This window comes from Thalassophryne amazonica, chromosome 2, assembly GCF_902500255.1.
Source record: "Thalassophryne amazonica chromosome 2, fThaAma1.1, whole genome shotgun sequence".
Classification (NCBI taxonomy): domain Eukaryota; kingdom Metazoa; phylum Chordata; class Actinopteri; order Batrachoidiformes; family Batrachoididae; genus Thalassophryne; species Thalassophryne amazonica.
The window spans coordinates 95,947,915-95,970,881 of NC_047104.1; the positions used below are offsets into that span (position 1 = coordinate 95,947,915).

General features: G+C 41.8%; 1 protein-coding gene across 1 annotated transcript in view; it reads right to left on the reverse strand.

Annotated features, from left to right (window-relative positions):
• Positions 1-22,967, reverse strand: part of aldh1a2 (aldehyde dehydrogenase 1 family, member A2) — a 112,634-nt gene that overhangs the window by 34,523 nt on the left and 55,144 nt on the right. The window contains exon 7 of the mRNA XM_034190040.1: positions 21,306-21,419. Within this exon, the coding sequence (XP_034045931.1) occupies positions 21,306-21,419 (114 nt within the window). The remainder of the gene's footprint in view (positions 1-21,305; positions 21,420-22,967) is intronic.

The window sequence follows — 22,967 nt, forward strand, 5'->3', positions numbered from 1 at the left end:
TTATAACATAAAGTCATTACCAAAATACCAAAATTACTATTTATTTTTTGTGCAAAAGTGAAATTAATAATCTCAACATTATTTACCATCTATTTAAAGGCAACACACACACACAAAACATTTTTTTTTTATATACAGCTATATAAATTCAGGCGTTAAGGGGTTAAACATGTGCAATGTCCATATTTCCAAGTTAAATCAGATTTCACATAGGACCTCAAGTCAGAACTGACATGACTATTTGAAAGTGGGTAGAGATTTGTAAACATGCGGAAACAAATAAAACAACAAGGCTGGACACCACCATGTTTGGACTGCAGAGGAATAATACGAGCTCGCTCATGGTACAAGGAGTCCCAAACAGGAAGTGCCAAATTTTGAGTCCACGGTGAAACAGGAAATGTCAAATGTTGAACACTACCTGGCATGGGTGGAGCTAGAGTAAAAGCCAGGGTTGCACTGGACTCCCCATGTCACAGCACATTCAGAAAAAAAGAGCTGCATGCTGAAATTGGTGAGTCATATTGACTGCTAGGTTCCTCCTGTCTAGTAGTTGGTGCTGTGTACCACAAAAATTTCTAATCCACCTTAGTAGAAGAAGAAAAATGTTTGCCTCAGATTTGAACTACGTCACTTGAATCATTCGGGGTTTTCACGTATCCCATAATCCCTTGCGTGCCAGAGAGTCGCTGCAGTCAAAACAGCATAGAGAATCCACAAGATGACAATTGTAAATGAATATTATACTACAAAAATGTCATTTTTTTATGCTTTTCATCACGTTAATAAGAAACTGCATGCATGATACCCTGAAAACTTGCTAAAACAATTATAACAAAAAATCCATGTCTGCTACGTTTAATCTGTGTGGAATTTAATAAATGTAAACTGAATTTCAGACATATTATATATATTAGTCTGGAACAAAGAGGACAAACAGTGTTGTAAAGAACAATAATCAAGACGTTAAAAAGCAAACGTCACTTTCTCCCAGAACGACATGATCAGGAACCGAGCGTAGCTCACAGCAGCTCCCATTGAAAATAACGGAGAGACAGACTGTGATTCTCACATGTTTACATAAAACAAACACAATAACAACGTCTATAAACCCAGAGAATATATTCATGAGAGTTTTAGGCACAATATAAAATAGTTTTATGTTGTGATGTTCATGGTGTTGTCCGTGTGCAGCGGTTAAAGTAAAGCGTGATCAGAGCGTCTCAATGCAGTTCTCAGTGTTACTGAGATCTCGCAGCACAGCGACCTCTCTGAGGTTTTGCGGGATTTGAAACCTGAAAAGCCTCAATGGACTAATAATGACACCCAAGTTATATTGAGTAAATGACCAAATTTTATGCCAGAAATGATGTCCAGGTTGTTAAAAGCAGCATTTCTCCTTTAATTTGGGTTACCTTATATATGTGTTTTTTCCAGTGATTTTCAAATTAGCAGGTAGCTGTTGATTAAAAAAATCTCTTAATTTTGCTGTCTGAAGGACTTAAATAACCTCTTAATTTTTCTCTCTAAGTGACACCAGGATGATGCATTTCACTTAAAAAATACACAGTGTTTCTCAGCTGTACTCAAAAGTATTGGAACACTTGGTATTTCACACATTTTAATTTGTTTATGCCATTTCAAATACAAATAAATAAATACATCTAAAGTTATCTTCCTTAGACTCAAACTGAAATCAGATGTGTACAACTTGATATAAATTAATTAAAAATATAAAATCCAGCTTCCTGATGAAGTGGTGTAGAGGAGGATTTTCTTAAAACCAAGACCTGAATGGTCAGCTATTTGCCAGAAAGTACATTTGAGCTGAAAGCCCAGATTTGATGTTTTCGTGAAAGAAACGTTTGTATTTCTTCATAATTGATGTAAATAAAGTCCAAGACATATTCAGTGACTTGGAAATGTTCATGTTTCCATCCCCTGACTTGTCTGAAGAAAACTGGCAATAAAACTGATTATTATTTACAGGTTTTTATCAAGTTTTATAGATTTGCTTTCAGTTTGAGTTTGAGGAAGATAATTTTAGAAATTTTGATTCTTTATATTTTTTTGTATTTCTTGTATTTGAAACGGCATAAACAAATTAAAATGTGTGAAATTCCAAGTGTTCCAATACTTTTGGAGGGCACAGTATCCTAACCTTATGATGAGTGCAAAATGAGTGTGGTATTATTACTGTTTTGTTTAAGAATGTTTAATTTTCACTGTTGCTGTACTTTGTGTAAAATCATAGTCATATAGTATATCATATTGATATGACAATATTGGGATATGATAATTTGGCCATATTGTACAGCCCTACTGTCAGCTAGCTGAAAACTTTGAATATTAATTTACATCTAAATTAAAAAAAAAATGCTTAAAATGCCAGGGGGTTATGGGGGCTGTAATTAGGGGGTCTGGGGGAGGGGGGGTGGAGCCCCCACAGAAGCTGAAAGGCAAAAAAAGAAAAATGTTTAAAAAGGTGGGAGGTGTGGGGCAGCGGAGCTCATGCTCCCAAGAACCATTTTACTGAAAAAAGTCTGAAGGACCTAAATGACATGGTTAGATGGTGAGGAGCTTCCAGGTATGTGAGATGCAAATAAAGAAAATGCTTAAAAAGGTGGGGGTCTGGAGCCCCCCAGAAGCTGAAAGGCTTTTAGCCATGCTAATGCTCCCCTGAAGCATTTATTCAAAAAAAATCTGAAGGACATAAATGACATGGTGAGATGCTGAAGAGCTTCGCTCGTTCATGTCCGTGACATATACATATTATTATGTTACGTTATGTTATGTTATGTTGTGTTATGTTGTGTTGTGTTATGGACTTGCCTCCCAAATGTCAGCGAATTCACACCACAGACTGTATATATACTGGACAAAGCCTGCGTGACATCATCCATTGGTTGTCTATAGACACAGAACAGCCGAAATGACCCCTTGCCTGTGTGTCGGCATGTTGATAGCCCCGCTCGCATTGATTCATGAGGAACTCATTAATGCATAAGGGGGCGGAATGTGGGTGGCTCAGTATGTGACCATAATACTGTTGTGTGGGCCGCTGAAGAGGAGGTACTGCTGGCCCACCACCACCAGATGGCGCCCTGCTTGGAGTGCGGGCTCCAAGCACGAGAGGGCGTCGGAGCCGCTGGAGATGACAGCTGTCACCTATCAACACCAGCTGTCACCCATCACCACCACTACAAAGGCCGGACTGCAACTCCACCTCCTCGCCGAGAAATCGTCTACCATACAGGTAACTTCTCTGCTGACTTACATTACGTAATAATCTGAACTTCTTTGCAGCCGTTCTCCTGTGGTGTGTCCTTATCTGTGGGATTGGCGTTTGGTGTGGACTGCGACGACGAGTCTTTTTGCTCTTTTATTTTCAGTTTTCGCAACTGATTCCTGTCACAATTCGGTTTTACATACAATAAGCACACAATAATTTACCTGCAGAAATAAGGTCTGTTAACACACGGACAAGTTTAAATCTGCTGTTAAACATCATCTTTTTAGTGAATTGTTTTTCCAGGAATCAAACAATTTTTATGTATTTTTAATTTTCTAATGTCTGGTCCTGATATCATTAACCATATTACTATCTATTATTATTACATGTATTACTTTATTATTATTATTATTATTATACAAAAACTCATACTTGTCATCATGTCCATTGTCTCGAGACCATAAGGACCACATTGGAAAGACAGACTTGCTTTCATGTCTTATCCTGGTTTTTAATGTCATATTTACATGATGTGTGTTTCTATGTTTATTTGCCAAATAATCAAACAAATAAAGTCAATCAGTGGGGTGGTTGCATTTGTATCCCAAGCATGGGGTTTAGAATGGGGTTTTGGGTAGAGAGTAATTAAATTAAGAGTAAGTAAACATGTAGCTGAGAGATTATTTCTTCTCTACATGCCACTTAGCACATTAATGAAGTGACGTGTTATATGTAATCGCACATATGTTCACTTGCCCATACTGATATCACCATTGCATACAATCATAACGCACTTGTTTCCCACACAGGGTGTTTCAGTCCCTGGGCGGTCGTTCCCCAACAATGTTTTGTCAGTTCAGTCCCAAATTATACATTATCAGTTCTGTCCCTAATTATTTCTTTCGCGATTTTTTCCACTTCGGCCCCTTGTGGTTGCGGATTTGCAAATTGTTGTAAAATTGTAACAAGAACAAGTAAGTGCTTGCGAAATATGTTGCAAAGGGAAAGTTGCAGCCGTGTGTAAACCTCTGTCGTAGAAGTGGATGAAATGTTATACAACCCCAATTCCAATGAAGTTGGGATGTTGTGTGAAATCTAAATGAAAACAGAATACAATGATTTGCAAATCCTCTTCAACCTATATTCATTTGAATACACCACAAAGACAAGATATTTAATGTTCAAGCTGATAAACTTTATTGTTTTTGTGCAAATATTTGTTCATTTTGAAATGGATGCCTGCAACATGTTTCAAAAAAGCTGGGACAGTGGTATGTTTACCACTGTGTTACATCACCTTTCCTTCTAACAACACTCAATAAGCGTTTGGGAACTGAGGACACTAATTGTGAGTGTCATGATTGGGTATAAAAGGAGCATCCCCAAAAGGCTCAGCCGTTCACAAGCAAAGATGGGGCGAGGATCATCGCTTTGTGAACAACTGCGTGAAAAAATAGTCCAACAGTTTAAGAACAATGTTTCTCAATGATCAACTGCAAGGAATTTAGGGATTCCATCATCTACAGTCCATAATATAATCAGAAGATTCAGAAAATCTGGAGTTTTCTATACGTAAGCAGCAAGGCCGAAAACCAACATTGAATGCTTGTGACCTTCAATCCCTCAGGCGGCACTGCATTAAAAACCGTCATCATTGTGTAAAAGATCTTACCGCATGGGTTCAGGAACACTTCAGAAAACCATTGTCAGTTAACACAGTTCGTCACTACATCTACAAGTGCAAGTTAAAACTCTACCACTCAAAGAGAAAGCCATACATGAAAAACATTCGCCGCCTTCTCTGGGCCCGAGCTCATTTGAAACGGACAGACGCAAAATGGAAAAGTGTGTTGTGGTCTGATGAGTCCACATTTCAAATTGTTTTTGGAAATCATGGACGTCATGTCCTCCGGACAAAAGAGGAAAAAGACCATCCAATTTGTTACCAGTGCAAAGTTCAAAAGCCAGCATCTGTGATGGTATGGGGGTGTGTTCGTGCCAGTGGCACGGGCAACTTACACATCTGTGATGGCACCATCAATGCTGAAAGGTACATCCAAGTTTTGGAATAACTCATGCTATCATCCAAGCAATGTCTTTTTCAGCGACGTCCCTGTTTATTTCAGCAAGACAATGCCAAGCCACATTCTGCACAGGTTACAACAGCATGGCTTCATAGTAAAAGAGTGCAGGTACTACACTGGCCTGCCTGCAGTCCAGACCTGTCGCCCATTGAAAATGTGTGGCGCATTATGAAGTGCAAAATACAACAACGGAGACCCCGGACTGTTGAACAACTGAAGGCATCAAGCAAGAATGGGAAAGAATTCCACCTACAAAGCTTCAACAATTACTGTCCTCAGTTCCCAAATGCTTATTGAGTGTTGTTAGAAGGAAAGGTGATGTAACACAGTGGTAAACATACTGTCCCAGCTTTTTTGAAACGTGTTGCAGGTATCCATTTAAAAATGAGCAAATATTTGCACAAAACAATAAAGTTTATCAGTTGAACATTAAATATCTTGTCTTTGTGGTGTATTCAATTGAATATAGGTTGAAGAGGATTTGTAAATCATTGTATTCTGTTTTTATTTACATTTTACACAACGTCTCAACTTCACTGGAATTTGGGTTGTATATCTGTATTCATTATAGGGAGAAAATGAGTTGTTTAGAAAATATATTTAAAAGAAGTCTGTCACCTTCATTATCAGCGAACATGTGGCAATGGGCGTGAGCAAAAGTGAACACAGTATCATCTATCAAACCCAAAAATGCATTGAAATGTTATGATAGTGTTCCTAGAATGCATGCTTATTTTGAAGACACCAGTTGACAATGTCAATTTCTGAGGGCCCCTTCAGACATAGTACGAATGTGTTCAACTGCGCATAAATTGCACATGAAGCAGGAATCATATCAATCGTGTAAAAACCGTAGCTGCCTTCAGTGCCTCGTACAGCGTTGCTACAGACTATCTTATGCACACCAGCGCTGAAAGACAGAGTGTGCGCTGTGAGAGCCAATTCAATCCCTCTACCGCAGTGTCGGCCAAATTACAGGTGATACAACAAAACATCTAACACTGTTCGCTTGATGCTTAAGAAATGTGTGGCCATTGCGCGCTGTCAGCACTAAATAGTGAGCAGATGATCACTTTTGAGCTGGATGTGAAATTTGTCTAAGTGCCCGCATGATTGACATGGTCCTGGGTGCGGAATGGAACGTGGGGGCATGTCCGCCCACAGCCACTGCTGTTGTGATCTCTGCTGTTGGATATCCCAGCTGGAGACATGCACCAGTGTTTTGAAAAGACATGAACTTACAACATTTTCCTCCGTTAGGCGTGTGTCTCTGCCTGCTATCCTCACATGGAAATACATAAAGCATCTTTCGCCTTTTGTAAATTGCAGGTTCGAATCCTGTGGGTGGCATGTATTTTTTTTTCCACAGCAGCTGTGCGATGTGGTTACACATGCTACAGCTGCTCACACTGTGTTCCCACTGCGACGGTGTCGTCGCATGCACGAAACTGTCGCAGTGGGTTCATTCACGTCTGCCAGTTGGCTCGATGTTTTGTGGTTCGCTCATACGAGTTGTTCCGCCGTGATTCGCCCTGATTTGTACTTATTCATATTATGTGTGAAGGGGCCCATAGTGTGAATTTCGGTAGTTGTTACATACTCTTGCAAATGATATATTTTTTTAATGTAAAATATTATATATGTATGTAATTTATCTGTGGTATGTTTATTCTCCGCAAGGCCAAAGTGTCTCATTTACTGAAATTGACAAAACTGATGTATTGTGCTTTTTATATTGTCTGTGCTAATAATAGCACATAGTAGTAGTCTGTGCTAATTAAGACCAAAAGGAACATATTAATCAAAACAAATTAACATGATATAAGGTTTAATGTAAGGTTTGATTACACAATTACGTCCATTTTTCTCTCTGAGTGATGCTTTTTAAAGTAAAGCTGTACTTCTGGTTTTTGCCACCAGGTGGTCTTTGGTTTATTTTTCCAAAATTTGTGACTTTGGCCGAAGCCTATCAATGGTAAATATCATTGAAACCACTCCAAAAATCATTGACTGTTAGACCCCCCCCCCTGCATGGTTTCACCAAATTTCAGGTTAATCAGATGAAAAAAAGAAAATCACTTCGCACATCCCTTGGCGACAGGTGCGTAAGAGAGGGCACATAGGCTGCTGAACAAGAAAAGAAAAAGACTCTCGTACAATGCCTCGCTTGCAACACAAAGGTGAATTTAATCAAGCAACATTTCGGCCAGTGGCCATCATCAGAACTGATGATGGCCATCCAGGGTTTTCACGTATCCCATAATCCCTTGCGCGCCAGAGAGTCGCTGCAGTCAAACTACATAGAGAATCCACATGATGACAATTGTAAATGAATATTATACTACACAAATTTTTAATTTTTTTTTTTATGCTTTTCGGCACGTTAATAAGAGACTGCATCATGATACCCTGAAAACTTGCTAAAACAATTATAACAAATAATCCCTGTCTGCTACGTTTAATCTGTGTGGAATTTAATAAACACAAACCGAATTTCAGACATATTATATATATTAGTCTGGAACAAAGAGGACAAACAGTGTTGTAAAGAACAATAATCAAGACGTTAAAGAGCAAACTTCACTTTCCCCCAGAACGACATGATCAGGAAGCGAGCGTAGCTCACAGCAGCTCCCATTGAAAACAACGGAGAGACAGACTGTGATTCTCATGTGTTTACATAAACGCAATAACAGCGTCTCTAAACTCAGAGAATATATTCATGAGAGTTTTAGGCACAATATAAAAATAGTTTTATGTTGCGATGTTAATGGTGTTGTCCGTGTGCAGTGGTTAAAGTGCAGCGTGATCAGAGCGTCTCAATGCAGTTATCAATGTGACTGAGATCTCGCAGCGCGGCGACCTCTCCGAGGTTTTGTGGGGTTTGAAACCTGAAAAGGGTGGATTGGCCGAAGTGTTGCTTGATTAAATTCACCTTTGTGTTGCAAGAGAGGCAGTGTGCGAGAGGTTCATCAGATGAAAAATACTCCAAGTGTAAGATGAACAAATGAAGAAACACACAGACATATAAACAAACAAACCAACAGACACACCGGCAGAGTCTTGTCGAATGACTTTGACAGGACTAAAAAAAAACCCACCCCTCCTCCAACACAGAAAATGTAAAATCAGTCATCTCCTCTCACTATCTGACTGACTGTCTGCATCTCAATGATACAACAAAAGAATTGTGTGATTCCCGTGTAAAAGCAGCACAATGTGGCCTGGCGTCGTTATTTCTGAATCTGTTTTGCTTCTTTGATCAGAAGCACAAAGAGGCTGACTAACGGGAGGTTAGCATGTGTTTACTCAGGGCCAAAGGAAACACGCTGGGCTGCTGCACTCCTCCGTGAGGAGTCGCAGCCACATGTGAGCGAGCACGAGGATGAGCTGTACTCCACCTGCAGCTACATCGCCCCGTGAAGAGATGCTGCGCTGTGTGCACAGCGGCTCACTACTGCACAGTGGTGACTCACTGTCTAGGCATCAGCCGTCTCTTACAGCACTGCCTCGCTCCCTCTGTAATTGACTCCAGATCACAGGATCACAGGACAACGAGTTAAAATAAAGCTGGGCCACTCACAAAGGAAACATTCAATCAGCACCGATGATAAAAGAAAAGCGATGTTTGTGATAGCAGGCACATTTATGCAAACTGATGTGCGTCTGAACAGTGATAGTGAGTTTAAAAACAAACCTGAATGTTGCACTGTTAAAAAATCCTAATACACAAAAGTACAGTGGCTGAAATGAGATATGAAAGTGTTTTTTATTTGTTTATTCACAATTATTACGTCCACCAAGGACGTAATAAAATCATCGCCGTTTATTTGTGTCTGTTAGCAGGATTACGTCAAAACTACTGCGTGGATTTTGACAAGATTTTCACAACAGATAGATATTAGGCAATGGGAGACTCCATTAAATTTTGGAGGAGATCCAGATACGGATCCCGATTCTGGATCAAGACTTCACTTTATATAGGCCTCGTTAACAAAAAAAGGAAAAAAAAAACCAACTCTACGGATTCTCACCAAATTTGCACCATTGACAGATATCAGGCCATGGAAGACTCCACTGAATTTTGGAGGTGATCCGAATCCAGATTCTGGATCAAGATTTCACTTTATATACACTTTGAAGGATTATGTCAAAACTACTTAACAGATTTTCACCACATATTGGTGTTAGGCCATGGAAGACTCCATTACATTTTGGAGGTGATCTGGATCCAGATCCAGATTCTGGATCAGGATTTCACTTTGTAGACTTTTAAGGATTACGTCAAAACTACTGCACAGATTTTTACGAAATTTTCACCACAGATAGATATTAGAGCCTGGAAGACTCCATTAAATTATGGAGGTGATCCGGATCCAGATTCTGGATCAAGATTTCACTTTCTATAGGCTTTGAAGGATTCAGGCAAAACTGCTTCACAGATTCTCACCAAATTTGCAATACAGATAGTTATTAGGGCATGAAAGACACCACTGAATTTTGGAGGTGATCCAGATCCGGATTCTGGCTCAGGATTTGTTGTGAGTGATCTGGATCAATATGTAGGTTCTGCAGCAGAAATATACGACATCACGATGTAAAACCAAGATCATGAAGACACTATTTTGTTTCAGTTTGTGGATTAAATATCAGATTGCAACATCTTGATCAGTCGGACCATTCTGGATCAGTTTGCATTTACTGCACTGGGTTGTGGAATCTGGATCCAGGTAAAGTCCGGGTCACAAAGTGAATCACATATCTTTTATTTTGAGTCCTCATTAACTCTTGGCGGATGTCAGAAATCTCTGATTGCTCTTGTTACCTCTGCATATGGCAGAATGCTTTTAGCTCCATTTTAATTGTTTGACCTTGTTCTTTTGATCATCACCCAAAACTCGTGAGCATAGGTAATAGGAGCATAAATAGAGGGGTAAATCAAGTCTCGCCTTCTCACTCAACTTTTTCTTCAGTATGACAGTCCAGGACTGCATCCGCAGGACCTCACACACAGCCCACATCCGTCTGTCAATCTCAAGCTTCATCCACTCGCGAATAACTCATTCACCAAAGAACTCTCCCCTGACCCAGAATGGACAATTCACTCTTTTCCAACAGAGTACCATCACTTCAGATATGGAGGTGCTGATCCTCATCCTAGTGGCTTCACATTCGGCCTCAAATCTGCAGTGCTCACTGGGGGCCATTGTTTGATGAAGCCATTCTGAGGTTGCCAAAGTGAACCCCCCAATCATTAACTGTTCCTTAAAATCCTGTCTATGAAAAGCATAAAGGATTGGTGACAAGGGGCAGGCAGCAGCAGCAGAGTAAATGTTGCAAATGCAAGCAGCAGAAATGAGATCCCTCCATAGGTATCAGGGTTTACAATCAGGAACAGGGTGAGAAGCTTGCATAGCCAGGAGGGAGCCACTGCTTCTTCACAAATAAAAGGAGCCAGCTGAGGTAAATCATTTATGGAAATCATGGATGTGTTGGGATTCCAGCAGTTCATTCATGATTAGACGCATATTACTGGTAATACTCTGGATTTGGTTCTCGCACGTGACCTCGCTGTCACGAATATCAACATCCTGCCTCTCACATCAGTGGTCTCTGACCACTCGCTTATTAGATTTACAATTATGCTGCCGCGTTTAGTGGAGCACCAACCTTGCCTATTATTGCGGTGACGTATTAAACCTTCAACTTTGACTGAACTCGAAGCTAGACTGCCGGAAATTTTAACTTAAAGTTCGATGAATTTTCAGTCAGTGGACAGTCTTGCGGATAGCCTGAATTTAGTGCTAAAGACCACACTTGATAAGATTGCGCCTCCTCTACTAAGGCCATGCCTTCCCAAGGCACAGACGCTTTGGTTCAACGGTTACTTGTATGACCTTAGGCAGAAGGCTAGTGGTTTGGAACTGAAATGGCATAGTTCCAAAGTAGAGATGTTTCACCTTGCGTGGCTTGAAGCTATTTTAGATTATAAGCATGCTCTACTGGCTACGAAGCAGGTCTATTACTCTGAATTGATCAACAAAAGCAAGCATAACTAAGTTTTTGTTTGATACGGTGGCATTTCTTATTCGCGGGCAGACACCTGTTGGTCTTTCTCCCTTTCCAGCACAGGACTTTCTGGACTATTTCGAGAAGAAAATAGAAGATATTAGGTTGAGCACATCTCAGCATACTTTGGTCCAGTCATTGCACCCAGTTACTGAGGTGGGGGTTACCATTGAGGTGCTACCTAGATTTACAAAATTTAATAGTATTTCACTTGGCGTGCTGATGAAACCTGTGATGTCTACTAAAAGCACAACTTGTTTATTTGATCCCATACCAACAAAATTGTTGAAGGATCTGTGGACCATTCTTGGGCCGACTGTGCTGGAAATTGTTAACCTTTCACTAAATTCTCGATCTGTTCCAAATTGTTTTAAATCTGCAGTGGTTAAAACAGGGGTGCCAAAGTTCAGTCCTGGAGATCTACCTTCCTGACACTCTTAAGCCGGGTTCACACGGCAGGATAATTAGGCCGATATCGGACCCGATCTTCCCCTTAATCTTAAGGACGCCCCGACAATCGTGATGATGCTAAAGATAATTTTATTAGATATTCCTGCCATGTGTGGTGTGTTAAGAGCACTCTGATCTGCTCGGAAGGGCGTCAGGAGCGCTCCGATCGCAAATCGGGGATATTCAACATGTTGGATTTTTTGGCACGATATCGCAGCGTGTGTTTTGTCCTCCGACCACAAACGAGCACGCAGCCTGCGGAATGTGATGTGCAGCCAATCAGAAAGTGAGGTGATGGACGCACGGAATGGAAAATAAAATCAAAACAGCTGTTCTGACTTACCACAAAGTCCGGTGGTCATGCTGTCTCTACTCCTTTAAAGAATGCCTTTTCTTTTTCTTTTTGTATCGTTTTTTCCCTCTGTTTTAAATAGTCAGCAAAGTACCTCCATTTGTTTACTCTGAAGTCACGTTTAATCTTGAGAGATTTTGAGAGATTTCCTGTCTGAAACGTAAATGTTTGCGTGTGAAATCTGTTCGTGTGTGGTGTTGTTGTTCTTACCGTGTGGTTGAACACCACACACTGCACGACCAAACCTGTTAGAGCCATGATTTTTTATCTTCACATGTGTGGTCTCTCAGGTTTTGGAAACCTAAAGATAATTTTAAAATCCTGCCGTGTGAACCCGGCTTTAGTTGTCTTCCTGTTCCAACACACCTGAATCCAATGAAAGGCTCATTAGCAGGCTTTTAATGAGCATTTCATTGGATTCAGGTGTGTTGGAGGAGGGAGACAACTAAGAGAGTCAGGAAGATAGATCTCAAGGACCGAACTTGGGCACCCCTGGGTTAAACCATTACTAAAGAAATGCAATCTTGATCCTGGTATATTGAAAAATTATAGGCCGATATCAAATCTATCATTCTGCTCTAAAATTCTGGAAAAGGTGGTTTCACGGAAGCTCGTCGACCACCTTACTGAGAATAACCTTTTGAGCCACTGCAGTCTGCTTTTAGAAAATATCACTCCACAGAGACAGCACTTATTAAAGCAGTGAATGATATTTTGCGAGCAATAGACTCAGATACCACTACAGTCTTGGTGTTGTTGGATCTCAGTGCTGCGTTTGACACCGTTGATCATCATATTCTATTCCATAGGTTGGAAAATCATTTCGGGATTACTGGAACTGCCCTTGGGTGGTTGACGTCTTATCTGTCTGGTCGTTCCCACTGCGGTTTGTGCAATGACACTACCTCTAATTTTAGGGGCATGAAGTTTGGGGTTCCACAGTGATCTGTTCTGGGCCCCCTGCTTTTTTCCCTGTATAAAGCACCCCTTGGGAACATATTGCTGCGTTTTGGGGTTGCTTTTCATTGCTATGCTGATGACACTCAATTATACATGCCGATAACTGCTGGAAATCTCGTCCACATAAAATCTTTAGAAGACTGCCTTGCAGCAGTGAGAAGTTGGATGTCTAGTAACTTTCTACTTTTGAACTCTGATAAGACTGAAATGATGCTTCTTGGTCCAGCAAGACATCGGCATCAATGTGATCAGCTCGCGCTTAGCCTAGGGTTGTGTGTTATACATCATACTGACAAAGTGAGGAACCTTGGGGTAATTTTTGATCCTACGTTGTCCTTTGACCTCCACATTAGGGACATTACGAGAACTGCTTTCTTCCATCTACAAAATATAGCGAAGATTCATCCCATCCTATCTATGGCTGATGCTGAGACTCTGATTCATGCTTTTATTTCTTCCAGATTGGACTATTGTAATGCTCTGTTTTCTGGTTTACCACAGTCCAACATCAAGGGTCTTCAACTGGTTCAAAATGCTGCTGCCAGATTTCTGACACGAAGCAGAATGTTTGACCACATTACGCCGGCTGTGGCGTCCCTTCAATGACTTCTGATCTCATTGAGATCGGATTTTAAAGTGTTATTATTGGCCTATAAAACTGTTCACACACTGGCACCCCCTACGTGAGCCTTATGTGCTGGCTCAGGCCCTGCGTTCACAGGGCGCAGGCCTACTGTGTGTCCCTATGGTGAATAAAAAGTCAGCGGGTTACAGAGCCTTTTCCCACCATGCCCCAAGCTCTATGGAATGATCTGCTTGCACCGATCCGACAATCAGACTCTGTGGAGACTTTTAAGGCTAGACTGAAGACATACTTTATTCCCTGCTTTATCATTAGCATTTTATACGATAGTGTGTCTTCTTTTATTCTTTTGACTTATTTTATTCCTTTTACTTATTTATGTTTTTAATTTTTATTGTGTTTTTAATCTTTATTTCATTTTATTCTGCCTTTTAAATGATGTTTGTGAAGTGTCTTGAGGCGACTTGTCATGATTTGGCACTATATAAATTAATAAATTTGATTTTTTGATTTGAGGTGAGGATGCCTCCTAGTCATCTCCCTAGGGAGATCTTGCAGATGACCTATGTGTGGGAAGACGCAGGACACAATGGTGGGGTTTACAACTCCCAGCTGGCTTGGGAATGCCTTGGGATGTCTCATTAAAAAATGGAGGACTTGGCCATGGATAGAGAAGTGTGGGAGAGCTGTTTGGTCAGCTGCCTCTGTGACCCAAACCTAGACAAGCATCAAAAAATTAAAGAATTAATGTTTGTATTTTTTTTAACGCTACAGTGCACCCGGAAAGTATTCACAGTGCTTCACTTTTTCCACATTTTGTTATGCTACAGCCTTATTCCAAAATGGAGTAAATTCACTTTTCCTTCAAAATTGTACTCACAACACCCCATAATGACAACATGAAAACTCATTAAAAATAAAAAAAAACTAAGAAATCACATGTACATAAGTATTCACAGCATTTGCTCAACACTTTGTTGATGCACCTTTGGTAGCAATTACAGCCTCAAGTCTTCTTGAATATGAGGCCACAAGCTTGATGCATCTATCTTTGGGCAGTTTGGCCCATTTCTCTTTAAAGCACCTCTCAAGCTCCATCAGGTTGGATGGGGAGCATCGGTGCACACTCATTGTCAGATCTCTACAGAAATGTGTGTTATCATTTCGGCTGCTCCTGTTTGTTTGGGATCACCACAGCGGATACAGCCAGATCCGCATTGGTATTTGGCACAAGTTTTACACCGGATGCCCTTCTTGATGCAACTCCAGTTTCACCCGGAGAAACACACACAGAGCCACTGGTGTTCCGAAGAGGTCTCCCAACCAAGTACGAACCAGATGCCGCACTGCTTAGCTTCTGAGATCTGACAGGATCATGCTTAAACAGAGCAGACTGGCTCAATGATATTCAGGTCTGGACTCTGGCTGGGCCACTCAAGGACATTCACAGAGTTGTCCTGAAGCCACTCCTGTGACATCTTGGCTGCATGCTTAGGGTCACTGTCCGACTGAAAGATGACCCGTCGCCCCAGTCTGAGGTCAAGAGCTCTCTGGAGCAGGTTTTCATCCAGGGTGTCTCTGTACATTGCTGCATTCATCTTTCCTTCAATCCTGACTAGTCTCTCAGTTTCTGCAGCTGAACAACATCCCCACAGCATGATGCTGTCACCACTATGCTTCACTGTAGGGATGGTGCCTGGTTTCCTCCAAACATGATGCCTGACATTCACAACCAAAGAGTTCAATCTTTGTTTCATCAGACCAGAGAATTTTGTTTCTCATGGTCTGAGGGTCCTTCAGGTGCCTTTTGGCAAACTCCAGGCGGGCTGCCATGTGCCTTTTACTAAGGAGTGGCTTCTGTCTGGCCACTCCACCATACAGGCCTGATTGGTGCATTGCTGCAGAGATGGTTGTCCTCCTGGAAGGTTCTCCTCTCTCCACAGAGAAATGCTAGAGCTCTGACAGAGTGACCATCGGGTTCTTGGTCACCTCCCTGACTAAGGCCCTTCTCCCCCGATCGCTCAGTTTAGACGGGCGGCCAGCTCTAGGAAGAGTCCTGGTGGATCCAAACTTCTTCAATTTACAGATGATAGAGGCCACTGTGCTCAGTGGGACCTTCAAAGCAGCAGAAATGTTTCTGTACCCTTCCCCAGATTTGTACCTTGAGACAATCCTGTCTCAGAGGTCTACACACAATTCCTTTGACTTCATGCTTGGTTTGTGTTCTAAGATGGACTGTCACCTGTGGGACCTTATATGTAGACAGGTGTGTGTCTTTACAAATCATGTCCAATCAAATTAAATTACCCCAGCTGGACTCCAATTAAGCTGTAGAAACATCTCAAGGATAATCAGTGGAAACAGGATGCACAGGATGACAAAGGCTGTGAGTACTTATGTGATTTCATAGTTGTTTTTTTAAATAAACTTGCAAAAATCTAAAAAAAAAAAATTTCACATTGTCATTATGGCGTATTATGTGTAGAATTTCGAGGACCAAAATGAATTTCATCCATTTTGGAATAAGGCTGTAACATTCTATTCAAGTTTATTCTATTCTATTACAAAATATGGAAAAGTGAAGCACTGTCAATACTTTCTGGATGCACTATATATGTCAAAAAGACACAAACAGATTTCAGGGTCAAGGAAACATTGATTATACTTTGAACCAGGCAATGATCAAGAATATATTTTTTATGTCTGTTTTTATTTATAGGTGGGGATGCTGTTTCGTGAAAGTAACATGGAAAACGGGAATCAGTGAGTCCTATTTTGATTGCTGAAATAAATGATACTTGGCGTCAGCTCAGTAAAAACAAATGATGGCTCATTGAAACCAAGAATCAGATCAACACTGCCATCTCAAGGGGAAATTCTCTGCAAACCTGGCACAGACACATTCCTGACTGACTCGCAATTAGTAATGTGATAACAGTTGAGAATTGTCTGACAGTTGTTTGATGCACATTTGATTCACACTGAGTCCAAAATAGATTCATGGACCAAGTGAAATGTAAACTCACATGAACTCACACAACTTCACTAAAGACACACAATAAACTGAAGAACTCTACACTCCAACCACCATCATTGTATCCTAGCTATCTGTTGTGCTTTGCAAGCACAGCGTGACATGGGTTTAATAGGGTAACGTGCATGCCACTGGGTCTTCTGCCTTTGACATCAAGATATACCTGAGAAGAGCTCATGAGGGCACTGCACAGAGGTCCTTGGTGATACCAATATCCTTGCAGGATGGCAAACGTCCACGTCTTTAGAGTTCTAGTTCTTCATGTTTTACTGTATGGTTGTGAGACTTGAATGCCAACCAGTGATCTAAGGTGATGAATGGATATCTTTGGTAATCAGTCTCTTTGGAGGATCCTTGAAATGCTTTTTAGATGAGGAATACCACTTGCATCATGAGGGAACATCATACATTTTGGCCATGTGGCACTTTTCTCTATGCATGATCCAGCACATAGGCGCATCATTGTTGAGGACTTCAGCTGCTGGAGAAGGCCAAGGGGAAACCCACGTTTCACCTGACTATGACAAACAGATGATTGCTGTCAAGAATTGGGGACAGACCGGTTGTCTGTCTGGGTGGTCAGTGTACAAGACTCAAAGTGGCTCCGCAGTGTGGTGGATGTTGTGACACACTGCACCATCACATGCTCCCTGACCTACTCAGTTCACTGTTATCATGTCTGATTTTCTTGTGTTGTGCTCAACATGTGTGTTGATGAAGTCATGTGACAAGAAAAGAGACACTGACCCAGAGATGTGGAAGGGCAGATTCAATGCCAAGCTGGAGGAATTACTACCACAAACTGCAATGAAATTAAATTAAAGGACTGACATGGAATGACACTAAGAACAGCTCGCTCAGTGGGGTAAGGTGTCGGGCTACCAATAAGTAGACCTGGGATTGATTAGCATTAATGCAGCCTAGCTGTGTGCTTGGACAAGACACTTCATTTGCATTGTGTCAGTCCAGCCAGCTGTAAATAGATACTGACCTTGCTGGGGAATAACCTGTGTCAGACTGGCATTCCACTCAGGAGAAGTTGAAGACTCTCATCTACATCACACTATGGAATCTAACAATAAATATGGGCCCCAGTGGGCCCCAGGACTTACTTCTTTTATGATATTAATAAAACAGAAATGTAGAAGACAGTGTTACAGCTCTGAATCTAAAGGGGCAAACTTCTAGGAGTGAACATCTGGATTGACGTCACCCACCCCTGGTCTTAGCACGGCATATTTTACAGCTGTCCCAAAAGTCTACATATCTGACTATATGGCAGTTTCTAGCTCTTGACTGGCTGAACATGTTTGACTCAGCTAGATATTGCAGGCAAAGGAGAAGAAACAGCAGCTATGCAGTTCTAAAAGTACTTGGGGACTGTGGTGGCGAACCAATGGTCGAGCTGAGTACCCAGTATATCCCATGTTGGACTTGTCATATAAACCAAGTAAAATTTTCCACATGAAATATGATGCTCAGCTTGTCTCTAGGTGAAACCTACCGCATGCTGGGTAATGGGGAGAGTCGGGAGTTTTCCCGGTGGGCTGGTCCAACCTGGGGCCGTTGTGAGAGGGTGTTATATGACCACCACTAACTGTTAGGCTACACAGCAAGACACTTGGGCTGCTGTATCTTAAAGAGAAGACATTAAGTGTTATAAATGTTTTACAATCACAAAAATTCACAAGAAAATAACTTAAGACTGCTTCTTTTGCAACGCTGTTATCTTTTCGAAAGCCTAAGGTAGGGACATACCATTACACGTTTAACACCCCTATGCATTCATTACAGTTAGTTCAGTCCAATCAAGCCCTGTGCGCTCAGATTGGACTTGCGCTACCCGTGAGTGAACAGATGGACAGAAAAAAGCCAGGTGGAGCTGAAAAAGCTAGATTAAGAAAAAGAAAAGCTTTGGAGGAAGATGCTGCCAAGTGTGCAAGCTCAACAGATATTTTTCCAAGAAGACAGAGTGAAGAGGGAAATGGTAAATAGGGCCGGGCATAACAGGCTACATGCCTGTTGATGCCAGGATGTCAGCCATATCAACATTTGGTGGTCCCTTGTTTATCGTGGGAGTTACGTTCTAAAAATAACCCGCGATAAGCGAAATCCGCAAAGTAGTCAGCGCTATTTCTTACAATTATTATAGATGTTTTAAGGCTGTAAAACCCCTCACTACACACTTTATACACTTTTCTCAAACAGTCATTAACATTTTCTCACTTTTCTCTCCTGTGTAAACACTCTCTTTTTTCTTCTGGGCGAGAAGATTATAAACAGACACAAGCAGAACACAATGCGCGTGCTCTCCCTTCACTCACTGCCTCCAGGGGTATGGATGCGAGACCCGCAAAGAATCCAAGTCCTCGCTCGGTGGCCACGGAGCTCTGCGGCTGCGGTCAACATCCGCATCAAAACAGCGAGCGTAGTCTCTGGACCTGTTGCCAGATTTGGCGCAGCTCCGCACAGCAGAGAGGGGGCGGTGTGAGTGGCCCGCTGCTGCGCTTACCGAGCCCGCAGACTCAGTTAGCACACCGGAGGCAGTGAGAGCAATCGCGGCAATGCCGACCGGTGCCGCGACCGGCCCACCTGATAAGGACGCAGAACACAATGCGCTGTTAAAAAAAAGCATGCAAAACTGCACTAACAAAATCTGCGAAACCGCGAGCCCGCGAAAGGTGAACCGCGTTATAGCGAGGGACCACTGTACCACCTCTTCCAGCTACTTACAGTATGGGACTTCACTGCTTAGGTGGTGTACTGGTGAGTTAACAATAACATTCTTGTTTTAACTAACTAACTTTTACTTTCTATTATAAGCCACCCAATTTTCACAGTCAGTCAGCACATAAATGCTGGATTTAAATGCCACAGCAGAACTCTTTTTATCTCTGTGCGCTAGTGGTTTGTGGGCCGGTTGGATATGAAACTCCCGGGCTGAAAAATGTTCCCAGCACACCCCTGGGTGAAACTGCACAGTGTCATCCATACTGAAAATGGTATTGTAATCACACTATCATTTGAGAGACATTTGTCTGTTTTCCTACTCCTCCGAGTTCCTTCGGCAGATTCATTCCAAACTTAGAATATAGATGAAGGATGACCCCAGAATTGCTCTTAAAGAGTTTGTTGTGGCAAAGGTCAAGGTCATTGAGGTCCAATGTCAAAATTTCATTTTACTGTTGTTTTGTTGCCCTACACCTCCCAGGTCCTTTAGCTGATTTCACTAAACTTGATATGCAGATTTTCCCTTGATGGGTTTGTTTTGGCAAAGATCAAGGTCAAATGGGATCAAAGGTAAAAAATTTGACTTTTGGCTCCAATGTCCACCAAACTTGGCACACAGATGTGGGTGGGTTTAGGAATTCCCAAGCAAGATCGAATTTCACAGTTTGATATTGATCTTTGGGAAATTGGAGCTTGCTTGTATATTTATTGTATATACTGTAGGTGGGTTCCAGAAATGTCCAGGCAAGATTAAATTGACCAACAGTCAATTATGGGGTCAAGGTCATTGGCATCAGAGCTCAAAATCTAAGTTTTTTACTCTGATTTGTGCCAAGGCTGGCACAGGTGGGTTCTGGACTTACACAGCAAGGTGAAATTCGCCGAAGGTCAATCATTGGGGCCAAGTTTGTGTTTGCCTGTTTGTTGATTTGGTTTGGCTGATTTTTACTAAACTTGGTATATCATGAAGGTTGACACTAAAATTGCCCCCGAAGAATTAATTTTGGTAAAAGGTCAAGGTATTTGATTTTCAACCCAGTTTGAACCAAATGTGGCACACACTTAGGCAGATTCCAGAACTGCCCTGACAAGGTCAATCATAGGTCAATAATTTGGGTGAAGGTCAAGGTCATCAGGGTCAAATGTCACATTGCAACATCCCTCAGTGTCTTAATGATGCACAGGTCCCAGGACAGCACAAACATGACTTTAATATATATTTTAATTCCCATAGATGCAAAATGCAGAGTACTCATATCAAAGCATCAATTATGGTTTTAGCAGAGGGTTCTATTTGTCATGACGCTCTGTTGTGAGAAATGCCTTTTGACCACGATGACTCTGACAGCTCAACACCTAACATGGTGATAATTTAGGATTTGATTAACTGCTTCCCACCTCTGCATGGACACCAGGGTTCATATGGTACATGTCGTGATGCTAATCTTAGCGAAATGCACAGTGGAGAAACAGAACCTTATACAGCTGAGAGAGTGGAAGTAGATCCTGCTGCCAGAAGGGAGACAGTGTTTTCAGAGAGTTGTGCTTGAGTGCTCTTGATGGCACAGATGTGTGAACGTGTGGGAGATAAATTCAAATCTCTCTGTCAGCTCGAATAATGACAGGGCACGCAGCTTATATAAGACGCTATTTGTGTGTCATTTAGGTTTCAGTACAAGCACAAAACTTCCCTTAATTGCACAGCACACGCTTATGCTCTGCACATGTTGGTCACTGTGTCACTTTGGTTATCTGACAAAAGCAGGCAGCAGACAAACTTTAATCTGAAGCCCTTTACAGGGGAAAAGTACCTCAGTTGATCCAGTGAAAGCCACTTTGTCTATGCCCATGTGCGAAGCGATTGCAGCTCCTGCTGTTGGCCCAAATCCTGGCAAAACATTGATGACTCCTGGTGGAAACCCGGCCTGTCAAAACAGTATGAGAGGAAACAAGCTTTAGCGGAGATGACAGCAGAGCCAAGCAAAATCTCAGGCAGAGCAGGGGAATCCGGACCCAACCCAACCTCCCTACCAGCAGAGAATAGAGAGAACATCAAAACGAAGTAGGCAACAGACAGATAGTCTCATAGAAGAGGTGAGGACAGAGTGCAGATGGAAGACATAGAGCATATGTGAGACACACATGATTGTGTTTCTGCGCTGCATAACCATGTGCCAGTCAACATTACTGTGCACTTCACCATGGTGCTTGATAGTTCCAATACACCACTACATAGTAATGACTGTTTGGTTTTGAATTTATTCCCTGTATATAAGATTTTTTGTGTCATTTCACATATTCATTTATTTTCTGTCTGCTTACTCCAATCAAGAGTGATGGGGGGCTGGAGCCTATCCCAGCAGTCATAGGGTGTGAGGCGGGATACACCCTGGACAGAACGCCATTCTAAACTTAGATGACTACTAGCACTTGACTATTTGGTCCTGGTCAGCCCAACTATCTCAGCATTGAAACACAACCTCTGACAATAGTTTAAAATGATATTCCCCAGACTGTAAATGACCAAAATCACAAAAGGAAATATGGTTTATAATCACCTTTAGTGGTATCAAAGTGGTGTCCTGTGGATGTGAAACTGCTTTGTGTCCCCTTCACAGCCTGCTGACTACTCTGTGGGACAGTTTTCCCGCAGACATTAAAAATGTCCACTACAGTGGTATCTTTTAAGGCAAATCTTAAAACATATTTATTTCCTGCTGTTTATAACTACATTTTAAAAGTAGTTTGCATTGCCAATTAACTGTATTAATATAATTTAATATGTGCACTGCTAATTTTGACAACTTCAGAGCACACAAAACCTTGCACACCCCCTGCGATCCAAGTCCTCCATGGGGGACTTGGACCACAGGTTGAGAAGCCAGGATCTAGTGATTAGAGGTGGGACTGTGACCAGAGGATCCTTGGTTTAATACCCGTTACAGAGGAAAACCATTCAGGACTCTGCTGTTGGTCAAAGTCCTAAATGTAAATCCTGAAGTTACTTCGGATGTGCAGTTGAGCACCTCGCATGGCAGGAAGCTGACATTGGTGTGTGTGTGTATGTGTGTGTGTGTGTGTGTGTGTGTGTGTGTGTGTGAATGGGTGAATGGATGAATGTGAGGCATCACTGCAAAACATTTTCAGTGTCTGCTTCAGATGGAAAAGTCCTACAGAAATGAAGTCCTTATACTATTTATTCCAACAATTTCAGGGTCACTGTAAGTGTTTTGTCTTTCGGAGTGGCTATACGCCCAAACGTTGGTTCAATAAAGTAAATATGCGAGCATATATGCCCAACCACAACCGACCAATGAGCATGCTTATAAGCTCACTTCCGGTTTCAACGCGGGAGGGAAAAAAGGCGGATATTTTCTCACTGGCTGCGGGAGGGTTCACACCCTGCGGAGGAGCTGTGATCTAAAGCAGTTCTGTTTGGCTCATCACACCCAGGGAACTGTGTCAAACTAACA